This window comes from Antrostomus carolinensis, unplaced genomic scaffold (assembly GCF_000700745.2).
Source record: "Antrostomus carolinensis isolate BGI_N321 unplaced genomic scaffold, ASM70074v2 scaffold414, whole genome shotgun sequence".
NCBI lineage: Eukaryota > Metazoa > Chordata > Aves > Caprimulgiformes > Caprimulgidae > Antrostomus > Antrostomus carolinensis.
Window position 1 is genome coordinate 1 of NW_010308725.1, and position 17,067 is coordinate 17,067.

General features: G+C 43.4%; 1 protein-coding gene across 1 annotated transcript; it reads left to right on the forward strand.

Annotated features, from left to right (window-relative positions):
* Nucleotides 1–7,421: 7,421 nt before the first annotated feature.
* On the forward strand, nucleotides 7,422–15,871 carry TMEM179 (transmembrane protein 179). Its single transcript, XM_010165871.1, has 4 exons — nucleotides 7,422–7,851; nucleotides 11,480–11,617; nucleotides 13,170–13,248; nucleotides 15,692–15,871. The coding sequence occupies exons 1-4, from the start codon at nucleotides 7,550–7,552 to the stop codon at nucleotides 15,869–15,871; spliced, it is 699 nt and encodes a 232-aa protein (XP_010164173.1). The 5' UTR covers nucleotides 7,422–7,549.
* Nucleotides 15,872–17,067: the final 1,196 nt, after the last annotated feature.

Consider the following 17,067-nt stretch of genomic DNA (forward strand, 5'->3'; position numbering starts at 1 on the left):
TATTTTATTTTATTTTATTTTATTTATTTCCACTTTCTCAGCAGCCTTGAGAGATTATGTACCAGGTCAGACCTCCTGCTGGCTGTAATTAGGTTAGTACCAGTGCCTTCAGCTGAGGAGCTGAGCTGAGGAATATTTGTCTCTATCTCACATATGACCAATGTGACTAATGAGGCCACAATACACTCTGGCGATATTTGAGGGCGATAGTCACCTCATTGCCCTCTAAGTCTTTGTGTCTTGTGCTTTGTTGGGGCTGGCTCTCAATTTTCACAGCTATCTGCCCAATGTGCATTCTGGTGGCGGGACTTTACTCAGGTTGACAGAGCATGTGTTGACAGGATTGTGTGGTGGAGAAGCCACAAGACCCTTGATCTACAGCTCCAGAGTCAGTTTAAGTCCACTTTCACCCATTACAGCTGCACTGTCCCATCCACAGACAGTATCAAAGCCCCATTTAATGTTTTGGGTTCTTTTTTACTCACCGCCTCACCAGAGAGAAACAGTCACCATGACGTTCCTCCTGTCTCCAGGAATTAAGGATTCTGTGCCTCTCTGTCCTGATTTATTCACTTTTGAGATAGAGTTTAATTTTGCAAACTGTCTCTCTCCTCAGTCTTCGCATTTGTTTTTGGCAGGAGCAGTTGCCTGCGGCACAAGCACTGAAGACTAGCTCGGTGTTAATAGTTGTCAGGGAAAATGAAGAGGCTATTTCTCACATCTGACTTCCACCCTGCATGACAAATGCTAGTTTGAGCAGATTAAAAATCAATGCATTGTACAATATGTCACACATAAAGCAACTACACGTTATTAATTGGCATGCTGCCCATTAGCTGCTCTTAGTATACGTTTGTGTAAGTGGAACAGAAACTGGTGAAGACAGGTGGGTCAGAACCTCCTTTGGTAAAAAGCAGTGCGGCAGTGTTGGAACTAATTGAGATATGTGATTTGTAGCACCCAGTTACTTGGACAAGGGCTTGAGATTTTTTTTTTCTAAAATGTGATTCAACGTAAATTTAATTAGAATGAACAGCAGAGATGCTCTGTGATATGTCTCCCCCTGCAACCTAAAACCTTTTTAATCACAATATCTCATTTAAAAACATGATGTGGTTTACAGAGGGATTTTTTTTCTGCTTTTCAGCTCTTTGTGGTGGATCCTTGCTCACTGACCTTGAGAATTTCACAGGGAAATGACTTGATCTTTGATCTTAAGATACAAGTTAGTTAGTGGCTGCACATAAAAATGATTTTACAAAGAAAACCAAAACCAGCAAAGGTGTAAGTTATTTTTCAAAGTCATATTAGGGTTGGGAAATCTTTGTGTGATCTTCAGGAAAAAAAACTGAGCATCATTTTCAAAAGGCTGAGTGTGGGAGCAGCAGCGCTGTGAGTGCTGGGTACTCCCTACACCAGGCTTTGGGCACCAGAGTCACTTCTGCAAAGTGTCCATTACCAATAAAGGCCTGAGGATAAAACAGCTCAGAGATCTTCCCCAAAACTGCTGCTAGATGTGCTGGGCACTTCCTACACCAGGCTCTGGGCACCAGAGTCACTTCTGCAGTGTCCATCACCCATAAAGGCCTGAGGATAAAACAGTTCAGAGATCTTCCCCAAAACTGCTGCTAGATTTCTGCATGTCGTAAGAATTACCCCTGTTAAAACATCTTCCTGCAAGAGGCAAAAACGGAGACAGGGATGTGGACAACACAAGGGACTTGCTGCTGTGTGGCTGGTGAGGCCACAACCTTGTGTGCCAGTTCTGCTTGGTGTCTCTCATGCTACAGAGCAGGCAGGGCTTTAGGAAGAGGCACAGGATAGCCATTTTATCAGTGGAAGCACTGCCTCCCAGTAGTTGTACCGGTAGAAAAAAGCAGTAGAAATAGAGCAGAACACTGCGACAAACTTTGCTATAGGCACATGAAGGGCTTTTGGATGCTGAATATCTGTAAGTTCAGAAAGCACAGGCTCTGAAGTGGAGAGTTTTGAGCAGAACCAGCACTGTTCAGATGGACCAGACCTCAGTGACTGCTTGGCTTCTGGATCTGGTGATAATGCAGTCTTTGGCAGTCACAAGTTAAGCTGCAAATGTAGGATATTGATGTCATATGCAATGACCCCATTTAGTCTAAAGCGGGGCAGGGTTACATTTATCCTCAGGCTGGGTTTTGATCGCTCGGATTCCGTGGGTTCCTAATTTGCTGATCTGTCTTCTGTCATCTTACTCCCCCTCCCCCCTTTTCATTCCTTTTCTTCTTTTAAGGAGTCTCAAACTCTCCCATGTTTTTCTAACATCTTTTTGGTGCCAGAAGAAAATATATATTCATTCCTGAAGCTTGTTTTTTTGATGCATTTTTCACCTGTAGGATCAGAGCCTTGCTAGAGTTTGTCCTACCGTTGTCATTACCTCTGTCCCCTTAAAAGAGGACAGGAGAGAGGCAGGTGAGCAAATAATGTGCCATTTTGGGACCATGCCCCTGCTGGCTCTTATAACTCCCACAGCTGTAAGGTGCTGTTTGGAGTCTGACACACACTAGTCACTCAGAGCTTAGGGTTAATGATGCTCTGAAAAGCTCAAGCTTTTTTCTTTTTTTTTCCCCCCCCCTAAATTTACATTTTAGCCACAACCTGACCTTGTTGAGTTCAGAATGTGAATAGGTTTACATGCATTTGTTTTTCTTGGTATCAAAATACAGAGGTTATTGTATCTGAACACAATAATGACATTCAGTTGCTTCCTGATAACTGCTCCATTATTGTTTGTCAGCATGGCATCTTCTCTGCCCACTTCCTCCTCGCAGACAAGACAGCTTTCCTAGCAGAATGGAGATACTTAAAAAAAAAAAAAATCTGCACACACAAACAGAAAAGCATGTCAAGATGTTCCCAGATGAGATGCCCTGAGAGATTTGTGATGCAGTAGTAGCTGTGAAGAAATACAGATGTGACAGGTGACTGACAGTCAGGTACTTTGTCTATAAAACCTCTGAACTAGTAGCAGACACCTTCTTAAAGACAGTGGTTACCATGAGAAGCCTCTCCCAAAAAGCAGTACTTGCAGTAACTACCATAAGATGATATGGGGGGTACCTGGATCCTTTCCATTAATTTCAGAAGACAAATACCATAGGTCAAGACTTGTAGAATAATAATAATGGATTAATATAATAATAAAACAGACCAAAGAGTCTGAATAAAATAGACTCCAGAGCCTGGAGCTGGTTTGCTGCATTAAAAGGACAAACTGCATTTACTAACCTATTTGGTAAAATGGGCTGAGGCAGCTGTTTGAGCTGAAGTAAATCAGAGAGAAGTTGCCTTTGGGTGACTGAAGTGTTGGCTCAAAAGCAGACATTTGGACTGGTTTTCTCTGCCTAGAATGCAGACATATTGCTCCCTGGGCATCCTTCTGCAGAGATACCACTGTGACTGTGTGCCTCCTCTCCAGAAATAAATAGCACATTACTGGTATCAAGATGGTAGCCACCTTCTAGACATGCAGCCATTATTTTTCTTGGGCCACAGAAATGATATATCCAAGGTAAAATAAATATATAAATAAATAAAGTTGCTCACAAAAATGTTTTTGCCTGAATAATTAATTCCTCAGCATTTTTTCCCATAGTAAAACATGTCCTAATGAGCTATCAGGAGGAGAGGAAATTCATCACTTACCTTACAAATATCAACTTGAGAGCACTGCTCATGTCAGATGGTATGATAGATGAGTTGAGAGGGAGCGTGGAGCTGCACAGCCGAAACCACAGTCCCCATCAGTCATTCCACATCAGTCCAACTCATACAGTGTTACTTGATCTACAGAGGATTAGCCAGGTGACTAGAAGGAGATATGGGGCTGAAGGGAATATGGGCAAATACAGTACATCTGATCTTGATTTATCCAGGTTGGTTTTCTGCTTATCACCGAGGTGACAATGGCAGTTGATTCTGAAGCCTGTTTTGTTTTTTTGTAGCTTTTTTCCCAGACAAATAGAATTTACAAACTCTGGACTTGTAAACCCTCCCTGATGCTGAGCAAATCATCTTCAACCCCATGTCAGCATACGGTCCCATGGAGGTGTCTTCCCTACATCAGGTGGGAGTTCAATTCCTATGCAGACAGCCCAGGTGGGTGCCCTGGAGTGGGCAAGCCCTCTCTGAGCTGTGGGCAGGAGGTCTGCAATGTTGCATTCAAGATGCTGTTGGTCAGGGTGGGGCTGCAGTAGGAAGACATCTGTACTGTGCTCCTTGTGCTGACACCACCTGAGCTGGGGGAATATGCAGCCTCCTCTCATTGCATGTCCAACTCTTCTCGCTGCCCTGGGCCACTGCAAGCACTACCTTACTGGTTTTCTTCAAAATGCAAAAGGGATTTAATGCTGACCACACTTCTGCTCCAGTGGTAACCCCCTTCTAAGTGCGTTTACAGAAGCCAAGATATGAGGGGATGCTTTGGAGGAACAGCTCTCCTCACTTGGATGGCAAAGCTGAGACAGCAGGCTAGTAATGTCAGCTGCTGTAATGAGAACCTGAAGTGACCATAGTGGGACAATGGGACCAAAGGACCATCTCACCTGGGATCCCATCTCCAAGGACAGTGGCACCATCACATAGCAAATACTTGGTTTAGGGAAGAATGGAGGATTCTGGCATATGCAGAGTGACCATTGTGGCTCTGCTTTCTCAGCAACCTGCTGCTTCCTGAGCTGAAGGTTACTTCCCCAGCTCTGTGTTTAACAGCCCTTGATGGGCTTTTTTCCATTAGTTTCTCTAATCTTTTTTTGAATGGGTATTTATTTTTGGCCTCTGCAGTGTCCTGTGATGAGTGCCACAAAATAATTACGTGCTGTGTGGAATATGTGCATCTTTTCCTCTGTTTTAAAATTTCTGCCTGATGTGTATATTTGATGTCCTCCTTTCCCTGTGATATGAGAAAGAATGAGTAATCATTCACCTTGCCTTGTACCTTTCTCCCTGTTTTACTATTTTAAGGAAACCAAACCTATTTAAGTCTTCTTTGTAAAACACTATCAAATTTACTCCACTAAAACAGCTGTATATTTCAGAGACCAAGTTCCAGCCTAACTTAATCTTTTTTTTAGGATTTACATGAGAGAATAATATGAGAAATCCAGGCAGCTGCCAAACCAGTGATGGCTGACAGGTTTGATTTCTACCTCTTTTCTCACTCCAGTGTGTGGTTGCTCCATTTGACCAAGTACTGCGCTCCAGCAGCTGTCAGCCTCCTAGGTGCAGATGTTTTACATGTCTGTTAATGTTTGCAAATGCCTAAGTGTATTTTCTGAAACTCTCCAATTAATATTGCTTGAGTTTGTTCATCAGCAAAGACAACTTCATATGCTCTACAAGTGACCCTTATGTTTCACTTCTGCAATAACCCTCCTGCAACAGAGCCCTGTGGTTGCTGGTGGTAAGATCTGAACATTAGGCTTGCCCAAGGCAAATGCCCTTGGAATCTGCTGACCCCTTCTGTGGGCTCCAGTGTAAGCAATAGCTGAGCTTTTATGTTGGTATTGACCTCCCAAGTTAACTTCAGAAAACATTATCTGGCAAATCTGATGTGTCAGGTTTCAAAGAAAAAGTTTTCCAGCTCAATCCAGGTCTGATCTCCTTCCAGATAAAGGACAAAACCCTTTGGGAGCACAGCACTTCTTGAAAGTGAGGTTAAGAGCAATAAAATTTCCTCCTTACTACCAGACTGAAATATCAGTGAAATCTTTTCTGTTAGAAGTGCATGTCTATCCCCACAGGGTCAGGTCAGTGCTCTATAACTCATCTTGCAAAACTGAAATACAGTTTTTGATGATCAGAGTTGGGTAAGGATCTGAAAAATGGCCTGACACATTTAATATATACTGACAGAAGTTTTTATTCAAGAAGCAGGATCTGTACCAAAAAATACTTTCCCTGTACAAATAGAGCAAGATTTCAAGATAATGTGCATTACAAATGATTTACAATGAACTCAAATTTATGTTTTCTCTAAGGATCCCCCCAGCACCTACCTCAGGACTGTATCTGGAACCTCTTAACAGCATAGAAAAATAATTGGGTTTTTGCGCAATAGAAGTGCAAGTCTGAAATCCCTTGTGCAGTATATTCGAGGTCCCAGTCCCTCATCTGCTCCTCTAAACACTGCCCGGGAAGCAGCACAGTGCCTAAAATGAGCAGAAACATCCCTGGGATTAAGAAGTGGTCTGAGACCTGCAGTTGACCTCAGACTGGATGGGGCTAGGAAATGGGATTAGGAAATGACTTTACCTGGAACTGGACATTAATTGTGGAGTCTTGTGTTGGAAAGAGGATTCATTTTCAGATGGAAAAATGAAATTGGAATTGAGAGGAAACTCTAACCTGGGGTCAGTTTAATTTGGACTTTTTTGCCTAGGTGGGGAACTAAGAACAAGTCACAGTTCTTCTCTCTGACACCTTTTGCTTTCTTGCATCCTGGCCATGCAGTTTTGGGCCCTGCAGCTGAGGAGATGCTCTGATGTCTTTCCAAGAGTGGTGCAGGACACAGGGGCTGGTCTCTGGCAGTGCTGAGTGGGGTGAATGCTCACCCCTGGGAATTGAGTAGGCGGCAACTGTCACTGCCATGCACATACCATTGCTGTGCTGGTCCGATCTCAGCTCTGTGCCCAGCTGGAGCTTAGGGCTATTTTCTTTCATCCCTACTCCATCTGCCAGCCAGGGGACAATGCAGGTGATCCCAGCCCTGGGCAGCCCCTAACTGACACCAAGGCTCAACAGAAGTTATTCCACTTCTGGTGAGACCCTGCTGCCACTTGCAATATCTTGTTGGGGTGGGTGCAGCTGGGCTAGGAAAAAAAAAATAATCAGTCTGCAGGTCCCAGGCTGGCTGTGCATCCTGTCCCTTATTGTCACCATCTGAAGTCGGTGGCCAGATTTTTAGAAACTGGGACCAAAACTTGCTGGGATCCAGCAGCCAAGATGAAGCTGCATTTGTTTTGTTTCGGACTTTTTTTTTGGGGGGTGGGGGGTGGTGAAAAGTGTGTGTCATGACCACCCACACGGGTGACATCAGTGTCCTATGTCATTGGGGGACACTCCACTGAGAGCGGTGGTACCCAGCCCTGCCGGGGAGGCACAGACTGATTTAACCCCTTGGGTGCCAGGGTGCATCAGTGGCCAGATTTTTCCAAAGAAGAAAGATCCCCCACAACAGCTCTTCCTCTCTGCTCCCCCCTAAATCCCTGAAGCCAGCAGTAGGGGCAGCTTGGGTGGAGGGAGAGGCAGCGGCTGTGTCCGGAGGAGACATCTCATTGCATTGCATTGCATTGCACTGCGCATCCTCCCTCCCCACCCCCTGCTGCTGCAGGCTTCCTCCCTGCATCCCTGCATCCCTCCATCCTCCTCCTGCTCCCGCCCCACATCCCTCCATCCTGCATCCTTCCCTTTTGCATCCCTCCCTTCTGCACCCCTCCCTCCCTCTATCCTTTCCTGCCTCCCTCCCTCTATCCCTCCCTCCCTCCTTCCCCGCCTCTGCCTGCGCAGAGCCGCGGACATGGCGCTCAGCAATTTCCTCTTCGCTCAGTGCATCTGCTACTTCCTGGCCTTCCTCTTCAGCTTCATCGTGGTGGTGCCGCTCTCTGAGAACGGCAATGACTTCCACGGCCGGTGCCTGCTCTTCACCGAGGGCATGTGGCTCAACGCCAACCTGACAGTGGAGAAGCAACGCTTCACGGTGCAGGAGTGGGGGCCCGAGGCTGCCTGTCGCTTCAGCATCTTCACCGGGCTCCTCTCCCTGCTGCTGGCCACAGTGCAGGCCTGGAGGACCCTCTTCTTCCTCTGCAAAGGGCACGAGGAGTAAGTACCCCTGGGGAGGGCATGGGGTGCCCACCCCTCCTGCAGACTGGGGCAAGTGGGAGCAGCCTGAGGGTGAAGCATTGGGCTTTGCACCATCCAAATCATCCTGGTCTCTAGAGGGGTTTGGGGTGAGGCGGTGCATTGCCTGTGTCTGCACACACACCACGTACACCCCCACCCATGTCCAGGGCCCTCTCCAGAGGATGCTCCCCTGCAGGGGTTTGGGATGGGGGACAAGTTTCACTGCTCTGTGCCCGCTGACCTTTGGCAGTCTGGGAGCAGTGTTGGGCCAGCTCAGCTGCTGTGGGCATGGAGGGTGCTGGGGGCCGTGGGGCGATGCTGGAGCCTGGGGTTGCAGATGCCTCCTGACCATGGTCCCACTATGTGTCCCCTCAAAGGGCAGCCTTCCCCTGCCGGGTGCCTGAAAACCTTGAAACCCCATGCTTGTGTGTGGGGTTGGGGCAGAAGGGAGCAATTGGTGATCCCCCCTATCCTGCTTTTGTGGTAAACATGGCAACTATTGCAGAGAACAACTATTGCTTGGTTACAACATGACAGCAACGCTGAGCACTCCCTGCAGCAGACACAGGGCTGCACTGGCAGCTGGTTACTGTGCTCAGACCAACCAAGGGGCATCAGACCCCCAAAAAAGAGAGGCTTGATGGTCCAGGCAGCATCTCAGGAGTGCTGTGCTCTGTGCTTACCTCTCCAGGGGCCTGTCCTGCCATCTTGAGTAGAGCCCCTGGCACAGGTAACCCAGCCTGCAGGTGCTATGGGACCAGGGACCTCCAAGCATCCAGCTGCATAGAGGTGGGAAGGCGTGAGCACACATTGGTGGCTGACTAGACTAAGAAAGCCATTTTTCCCATGGTTTAGGGATCAGACCAAGGGTAAATCAATCATGTACAGGTCTGTTTGGATTAGAGGTTTCTTGGGTTGGTGGCTGCTATGCACATTTGGGCTTGTACAACACCCGGACATTGGTAATTGGACTGAGTAGCAGTGTCGTCTCTCTGGCTGTTTCCAACCATTCTCAAGCTACCTATAGCAAGTATATATCAGAAACTTATTTCCATATTAAAATTTGCCTTACAAGATCTAAATATAATCATGGACTTCTTAATACATGAAAATTCAGCTTCCTCAGGTCATCAGATACATATAGAGGATTAGTTGAATCCAGATGCTTTTTCAAGTTTTGCAGTTCAGAACGAGTTAATTTTTGGAATAAATCAACAGTAAAAACCTCCTGATAATGAAATTTGAATCGGATGTTTGGCCTGCTTCAAAATGTGACTATTTAGTTCAGAACTGTTGGGCAGGCCTCTGAAAATTGTCCCTTTAGGATCACTGCTGATGGGCCTGCTCTGGAGTCAGTTGGCCTGAGGAAGTCAGGGTTAGCATCCTATGCATCCTAACAAGGTGGCCAGTCTTCATGTGCAACAGTTTTGAATGGTTGCTGTCAGGTAGTTAGAACTGGTAAAAATCCTTCTTAACAGGGTCTCAGCACCCCCTGTCTCAGGGACAGACTGAGCCCAAGTTGCCTTGGGAGTCAGAAAAGCAAGTACTGGCTGCCAGCCATGCACTGGACCTGGGACTATTCAGCTCAGCTGAAAGATAGATTCAGGGACAGACTGAGCCCAATTTGCCTGCAGGAGTCAGAAAAGCAAGTGCTGGCTGCCAGCCATGCACTGGGCCTGGGACTATTCAGCTCAGCTGAAAGATAGAGGTAAAGATCAGATACTTCATTACTAGGATTAGAGGGTAGAGAGCCAGATTAGCACAGTTCTCTACTGCGGAACCTCCAGCACACATTGATGGTTACTGCTTGCCCGGTGCAAATCAAGTAAAACACTCAGCCCTGCTTTGCCTGTGGAAGGTCAAATCCTGGACCTTGGCACCTCTTCTGCTGCAGAGTGGGAAGTAGAGAGAGAAATAGAGGTTCCCTGGATGGTGATGATCTGCTGAATACTTCTGGGAACTGTTCCTTTTCTAGAGCTGTTACTAATTCTGTTGTCAATTCTGTCTTTATTCAGTGACAGCTCAAGTATTTTCTGCCTCTCAGGCCAGCATTCCATGCTAAGGTGCACCCAGTAACAGCTGGAATGAAATCTAGGCTAGGTGTGAAATCAGGGCAGGGACAGTGAACATGCAAAGCCATGGTGTGTTTGTACCAGCTCCCTCTGATACATGGGTGACCCTGGCACTCTGTGGAGGTGAGCTGATCTAGTCCACCAAGTCCACTGAAGCCAAAGGATAAGAGTAGAATTCATCTCAACTTTCATCTGTAAGTCAAGTGTCCTGGCGTCCAGCTCCTACCACTGTCTGTAAGGGCACTTCTGGAAGGTGGTTTATTTCACTCCTATCAGTGTTGGGATGGAATTGCTGTCATTTTGGAGAGAGCCTAGACAGCCCCTCTAAAGCCATATCAACCCAAAACCAAACATCCTAACCACACTGGTAATTATTTCCTCATGTCGTTTTAAAGTCCTCCTGAGGTCACGTGTCTCACCATGTATACCTGTCCAAATTAGAACTGACCAGCCCAGAACCATTCCAGGATTCAAACACTGACTCAAAAAGCCTCATGGCTTTTCCTTTAATTAGCCACCATAGAAAACAAATGACTGTTTTTTTGTTCTCTGGTGGGAGTAGACTCCTCAGCATAATGAGACTGGCACTGGTGGGAAACTTGTCATATTCATCCTTGCCACCTAACCTGAATAGGTTTACCTGCCTCCTGGAGTTGCCAGTCTTTCTCCAACCTGGAGTAGATGTCCAGTTTTTAGATAATGAGACTTTCCAAGTGCCACCTAAAGCAGTTTCAAATAGTGAAGGACTTGGTCAGATGAATGAGAAAAGGATTAGAAATTTCACTAACGAGAATTAAGAGGGAGAGTTAAGCAGCAAGGTTGGAAGATAAGTAAAAAATTCCTTGGTCTTATAGGACCACTGTAAGCATCCCATCCCCTACCACTCCAAACACGTGCCTAGGGCTGGCCCTGGCTGGGCAGAGTTTATAGGGCTGAAGTAAATTGACATTCAGCTGGCAGAAATCACATACTGACACCAAAGGCAGAGAAGTGCCAGGAGAAGATGGCCTGCTCTGCAAATTGCCCATAAAAGTGAGATTCGTGTCCTATGATGGCACTATTTTGTGTTACATTGCTTAAAATGATTATAGCTATCAGTACTGTGTTGTTTTATTTTTAGTTTCCTTCTCCTAGGCAATTTTTGTCGCAATTATCACTTTAGTCATGAAATAATTTTAGTTCCAGTTACTACATAATTTGACTTAATGACATTTATTTTAACAATGGTGATTTTCATCATTACAGCTAATGAAGGCTATGCTGTGTGAACAATCACCACTTAGTATTTATGATTTAAAGCCCCATCCTCTTACGGTGAAAAAAAAAAAATCAAAATCAAAAGCACTTACAAATGAAGATAATGTGACTCAAAATCATAATCCATAGTTTTTCAATGTATTAGGTGTTCTTAATTAAAGCAGATTTATGTCAAATGGAAACTGCTATCTTTGTGCCCAGTGTCTGCTGCTTGGAGAGACTGCTGATGTTGTGTTTCAGCTGTTTATGAGTTACATTTTTCTTCCTTTTTATTGCAGCTCTTTCTTTTATGCCTTCCTGAATCTGCTGATCAGCGCCTTTGTGGTGTTCATCACATTTATTGCTAGCACTATAGTGAGTGTAGGATTTAACATGTGGTGTGATGCAATTACCGAAAAAGGAAGCATGCCGAATAGGTTAGTATTGAAAAATACATTTTCTTCCTTTTTTTTTTTTCCCCCCATATATGCACAAATGAACAGTGATGTTACAAACTGTACTTATTACATGCAAGGTGAGCAAGGGAGAGGTCTCTGTAATGTGGAAATCCAGATTTTTTTTCATCTGGAACAAAAAAGCAAATCAAACTTTTTTTTTTGCATTTAGTTCCCTACAAAGACAAGTGTGATTTCCATCATGTTTCATGGTCTTTTTAAGAGTCACAATCATATGCAAAAGAAATACAGTAGTTTAAACATTTTCCTTTCCAAAGGAGAGCTAGATTTGGAAATGATGTAGGAATGGGGGAAGTGTGGTCTTGTGAGTAGGGCAGGGGACTGGGAGTCAGGACTTACTGTCCTGGCTCTGCCACCGACCCACTGTGTGACAGAGGGCAAGTCACTCATCTTGCCATAACACCTATTATGCACCATCATCCAAAAACTGGTATAAAGATGCTGGCCTCATGACAGTGCTGTGGATGCTCTGAGAGCCGAAGAATGGAAAGTACTTTGTAAAGTGCAAAGTACAGATGGTTGATACTTTCTTAGAGTGCACAAAACATACAGATCCTAAAATGGTCTACTGTGTCCCATGATGTTTATTCTCCTTATAGGAAACATGATAAGTTGAGGTAGATTTTTTCCTGTCAAACAAATAACAATGAAGAGAGTGGAAAATGTGACATTTTATGTCATATGATATTAAACAAATGTACTATTTAAATCATACATTTATGTTGCACATTGTCATATGTTGTAAAATGCCATAGTAAATGTTCTGTTTAGGGCTGCAACGAGTAATTGAATTATTTGAATATTCGGTTAAAAGTTCTATTACAAAAAATACCTAATCGAATATTCGGATAAGAACCCAAGATGACCGACAGCACTGAAAAGGAGTGAGAAGAGGCTACAGAAATCAACCAAGAGATAGAAAGACAACCTCAAAATCCTGGGATTTTTTTCACACCAGTAAAGGTCCAAGTTATTTGTAAAATCTGTAGGCAGCCTCTATGTTACCATCAGAGTATCGTCTCCTTGCTGGAGCATCCGAAACAAAAACACCCACACAATCCCTTCTTCTGAGGCTTTTCCTGTTGAAGTCAAAAGGTAACGGAGGCTCATACACTTTGTTTCATTGAGGGGTGAAGCAACCAACCTGGGGTGATGTCAGATGCATGTATGTGGGAGGGTCAGGGGTAGTGGGAGAAGAGGGTTTTCAGTATACTATTTTCATAACAACTATTACAGTTCCACTTTTGGAAGACTGGTGTTTGCACTTACATAATGATACATTGGGGTTTTTTTAAAGAGAGCAATTACACGCCTCTTTTAGCCTAGTTTTAAGAAGACTGGCAAGCAGCCTGGTTACTGCAATAACTTAAATATCTTTTGATAGAACATGCCGTTGTGACTGTTTGAAACACATTTAAGATGTTGTTTCATTTTATGTTTGGTTTGCCTGACTGGAATCTCTGAAATAATTTTATTTTTTTTTTTCTTCCCTCCAAATGCCTTCCTTGGGTAGCTGTGAAGAGTTACAGGATATAGATCTTGAACTGAACTTAGAAAACTCTGCTTTCTATGACCAGTTTGCAATTGCACAGGTAGGTTAGACTAGGTCATGGTTCTGTCACAGTTCATTTACCATTTTCTCCTTGAGCTGGGATTGCTGGAGCTGAACTACCACCCTCCGAAATCAATGGAAACATTTCCACTGACTTCAGCAAGTGCTCAATCAGGATGATAGTAACAGGCATATTGGCATTTTAAATGCAAAATAGATAGTTTTGAATGTAGACATGATAGAACCTGATTCTGTCACTGATCTTGTTACTCGTGATGGGAAATTGTTTCTCCACAGGTTGAGCTCAGCAAATGTTGTGATGCTGTAGTGTCCCAGAGTGCTTCATTGCTGCTCAGAATAATGTCTGACCTGCACCAAATCATGGGTGCCTTTGCCTTCCATGAGTTTGTCTGAGATCGCCTAAGCCCATATAAATATCAGACCATTGAAAATAATTAAAGATTACTGTCATTTAGATAGGGCTCTTTTCTAATGAATCTTTGAGAATTAGACCTCTAAGGCTGTCAGACCTTTCTATTGAATAGAGTAGCTCTAAGTCAACACTCAAAGTCAGTAAGTGCTGGGACTTGGGCACTTGTGCACGTGAACACATAGTCATTCTGCAAGGAGGACAGCACCATCCATGTGGGGCTGCACCCGTATACATGCTTCTTATGTTGTTCCACATAGGAAGAAGCATTAGCTTGCCTGGGGTGGTCCTTGAAGGTAACTGTGCTAACTAGTTTTGTGTCTTTGTTGCCAGCATCTAGATGCCCAGCTCAATCATACCTGCATGTAGGAAAGAAATATGTCATAAAAGTGATCCCTTATATAATGCTAGCCCAAGGCCAGGCTGTATTTTGTAGCAGAATTTGCCATTAACTCTTAATCTGCCAGCTAGTGAAGGGGTTATCTGTCTATGGAGGGCAACTAAGCCTCTTCGAATGAGTAGAAAGAAAAATCCAAGAACAGACTAGACTTATGGCTAAAGCAAATATTTCCTTCTAAGTGCAATAATTTCCTACAGGAGGCTTTACTTAGAAGCAGTGGTCTGAATGGAGAAATCAAGATTGCTGGCAACTTAAGAATTACAAATATAGGCTCTGGATAAAATCTAGAAGGGAAGAACAGGCAGATTAATTAAAGCTTTAGAAATTTGGCACATGTCTATGTGTGTGTACAAACACAGACACACGTACAGACTCCGCCTATATCCACTTTCCTGCATTCAGGTGCTTCCAACACATCAGAATGACTCTGGGAGTTTCACTGAATTTGTCTAAATCCATTTCATACCAAATATGCTGAGGAGACCACAGCAGTAGCAGATATCTGAATGCCTTTAAGATAATATTTAATTAATGAAGTGGTGCTTAAGAAATTAATGCAAAGCTTCCAATTCTTTAGATATGGTCATATAAAGCCAAATTAATATATCTTATTTCCAACAACCATAGAATAACTAAAAATATTCTTTACTGGTGAACTGAGATAATTGTAAGCAAGGACAGAAATATTTAAGAGAATTTCCAAAGTGCATAAGACATATAGGAACATAAACTCCCTTTTAAAAATAGTAGTCCCTGCTTATCTAAATTGGCTATTAGAGCAAACAGCTGTATTACTGTCTGGAAGTATTTATATTGTTGTATATTCTAAATTGAAAATGCAGTATGTAAAAACTGAAATATGGGGATTCAATTAATGTTTCTTTGCCAAAGGCATCATAGAATTAAAAAGGAATTTCTGCCAGAAAGCCTTACTACAAATGAGCCTCCCCTGAGATGGGGAGACCAACATTCGAGTACCTGTGCAAATCAAAGTAGTTATTTCTACGAAGTTAAACAAGAGAGACTGACAAGTTAGTGATGGAACCTATTGCAGATCAGAGGCTTTAAGCTCAGATACCTCATGCCAGGTATAATTGAACCAACTTGGATGGATTGGAGTGGGTTTCTTTTGCTGTCTGAGTTCAAGGTAATGTGAACCAGTTACCCCAGGTGTAACAGCTCCATTGGTAAGATTTTCTCAACAATATTTTGGATGGAAATACCTTAAAATTCATACTTCTCCAGGTGCAGTGGGAGGCCAAAAGGACTTGAGAAGAAAGTGTTGGAAAATGTCTTAAAACATATTGCAGTTCTAAAGTAACAAAAGTAAAATAATGTCAAGAATTTTGGGCCTGACAGAATGTCAGATATGGGAAGTTCATTAGATGCACCCAGGTTACATAGATTTCTTTTTTTTCATTATTGTACTTAGTGCACTTTTGCTGCAGTTTTTCTACTACATAAAGAGTTTTTCCTTTTAAGCTAGGAATAATTTGACAGTGTTGAGGAACTGTGGGGCCAGGATTTCACTGGATGTGACTTGATGTGTCTTCATGTGTTTTGGCCCAGCTGAGATTTTGATATTCACCTGGACAGTTGACTTTGTTTTTACAATACAGTACTGACCTCTTTATAATTTCTTTTCTTCTCTAGTTTGGTCTCTGGGCTGCCTGGCTGACTTGGCTGGGAATTACCATTCTGGCTTTCCTGAAGGTTTATCATAACTACAGACAAGAGGACCTGCTAGATAGCCTGATCCATGAGAAGGAGCTGTTGCTAGGAAGATCTTCTTCACGAACCTCTTTGCAAGATGAGAAAAGTGGCATGATCTAAAGTGTAAGCAAATTTCCAGGGCAGTATCTAGATTTTATAATTCAATAGTGTTAGCTGAAGTTGAGTCAGGGTATTGAGTGCGTGAGATCTTTTCTCTCCTGAAGGGAGATGTACTTGTGAATCACCTACTTCCTCCATATGAAATTGTTGGCAGAAATACTTATACTAGGATAAAGAGAATGAAGTACCCCATGTGCCATTGGCACAGCAAACTTTCTGTCCTGCACAGGCACAATCAATACCCTGCTCTTGCTAGCAGAGCTCCTATGTGCTATCACAGCCTTTCAGGGAAGGGGCCATTTTTGAGAACTGTGCTGGCAAGACCACACTACAGAGTTTAGGTTATTTCTTCAAACTATTCTGCAACAGCAATTGTAATTGGGGCTATGTCCAGTCCTGCTTCTCTCCCTCTCCTCCCATTTGCCAGTAAGGCTGCCCCTGTTCTCACTTTGTTCTGGGTAATTGCAGGTGTGGTCCAGGTACAGACTCTTGCTGTCTCTGCTTTTGCTATGTGTGGACACAGTGCTGACAAACGTTTTGCTCCTGCTCTGATTTTGAGTTCATTAATAACATAAAGATCTGTGTTCCAGACTTGATATTGAATATTGGACAGTGTAAATGAATGTCATGAAACCACTATCTTATTACAGTGTCTGTCAAAAACTGTATATCGTTTGGAAGGATGGTGGAGAATTTATGTGGTTTTGTTTTTTTCTTAGATTTTGGCATGACCAACATTTATTATGACTCCTGAAATGTAGTGTAGCTAGCAATTGCTGAAGCTTGCATACTAAGAAGTTAGACTGAGTAGATAGCATTTATACTTGTGCATTTGTAAATGTAACTTGGTCCCTAACATTGTATCCTATTCAGTTTTGAGTATTAGAATTTACTTGTGGTATTTATTTCATATAGGGTATGCAAAATTACTGTAAACATTTGCATTGTAGGTATCTCTATATATCTATAAACATAGCAAGGAGCTCAAACAGCTGAGTTATTTTATAGGTAGTTCAGTGTTGAATGGGTCCATTCTCCCTACTCGCAGGCAGGAGTTACAGGGCTGATGATTTTTACTGTGAAAAGGAACTGTTGTTTTCACAAAGCTCACTAGTGACTTTGTTGCATTCAGCTTTGCTTGGCCAGTGCTTCAACAAATAAGTTGGATGGTTGAGATGAGAAGTAGATCTGATAAT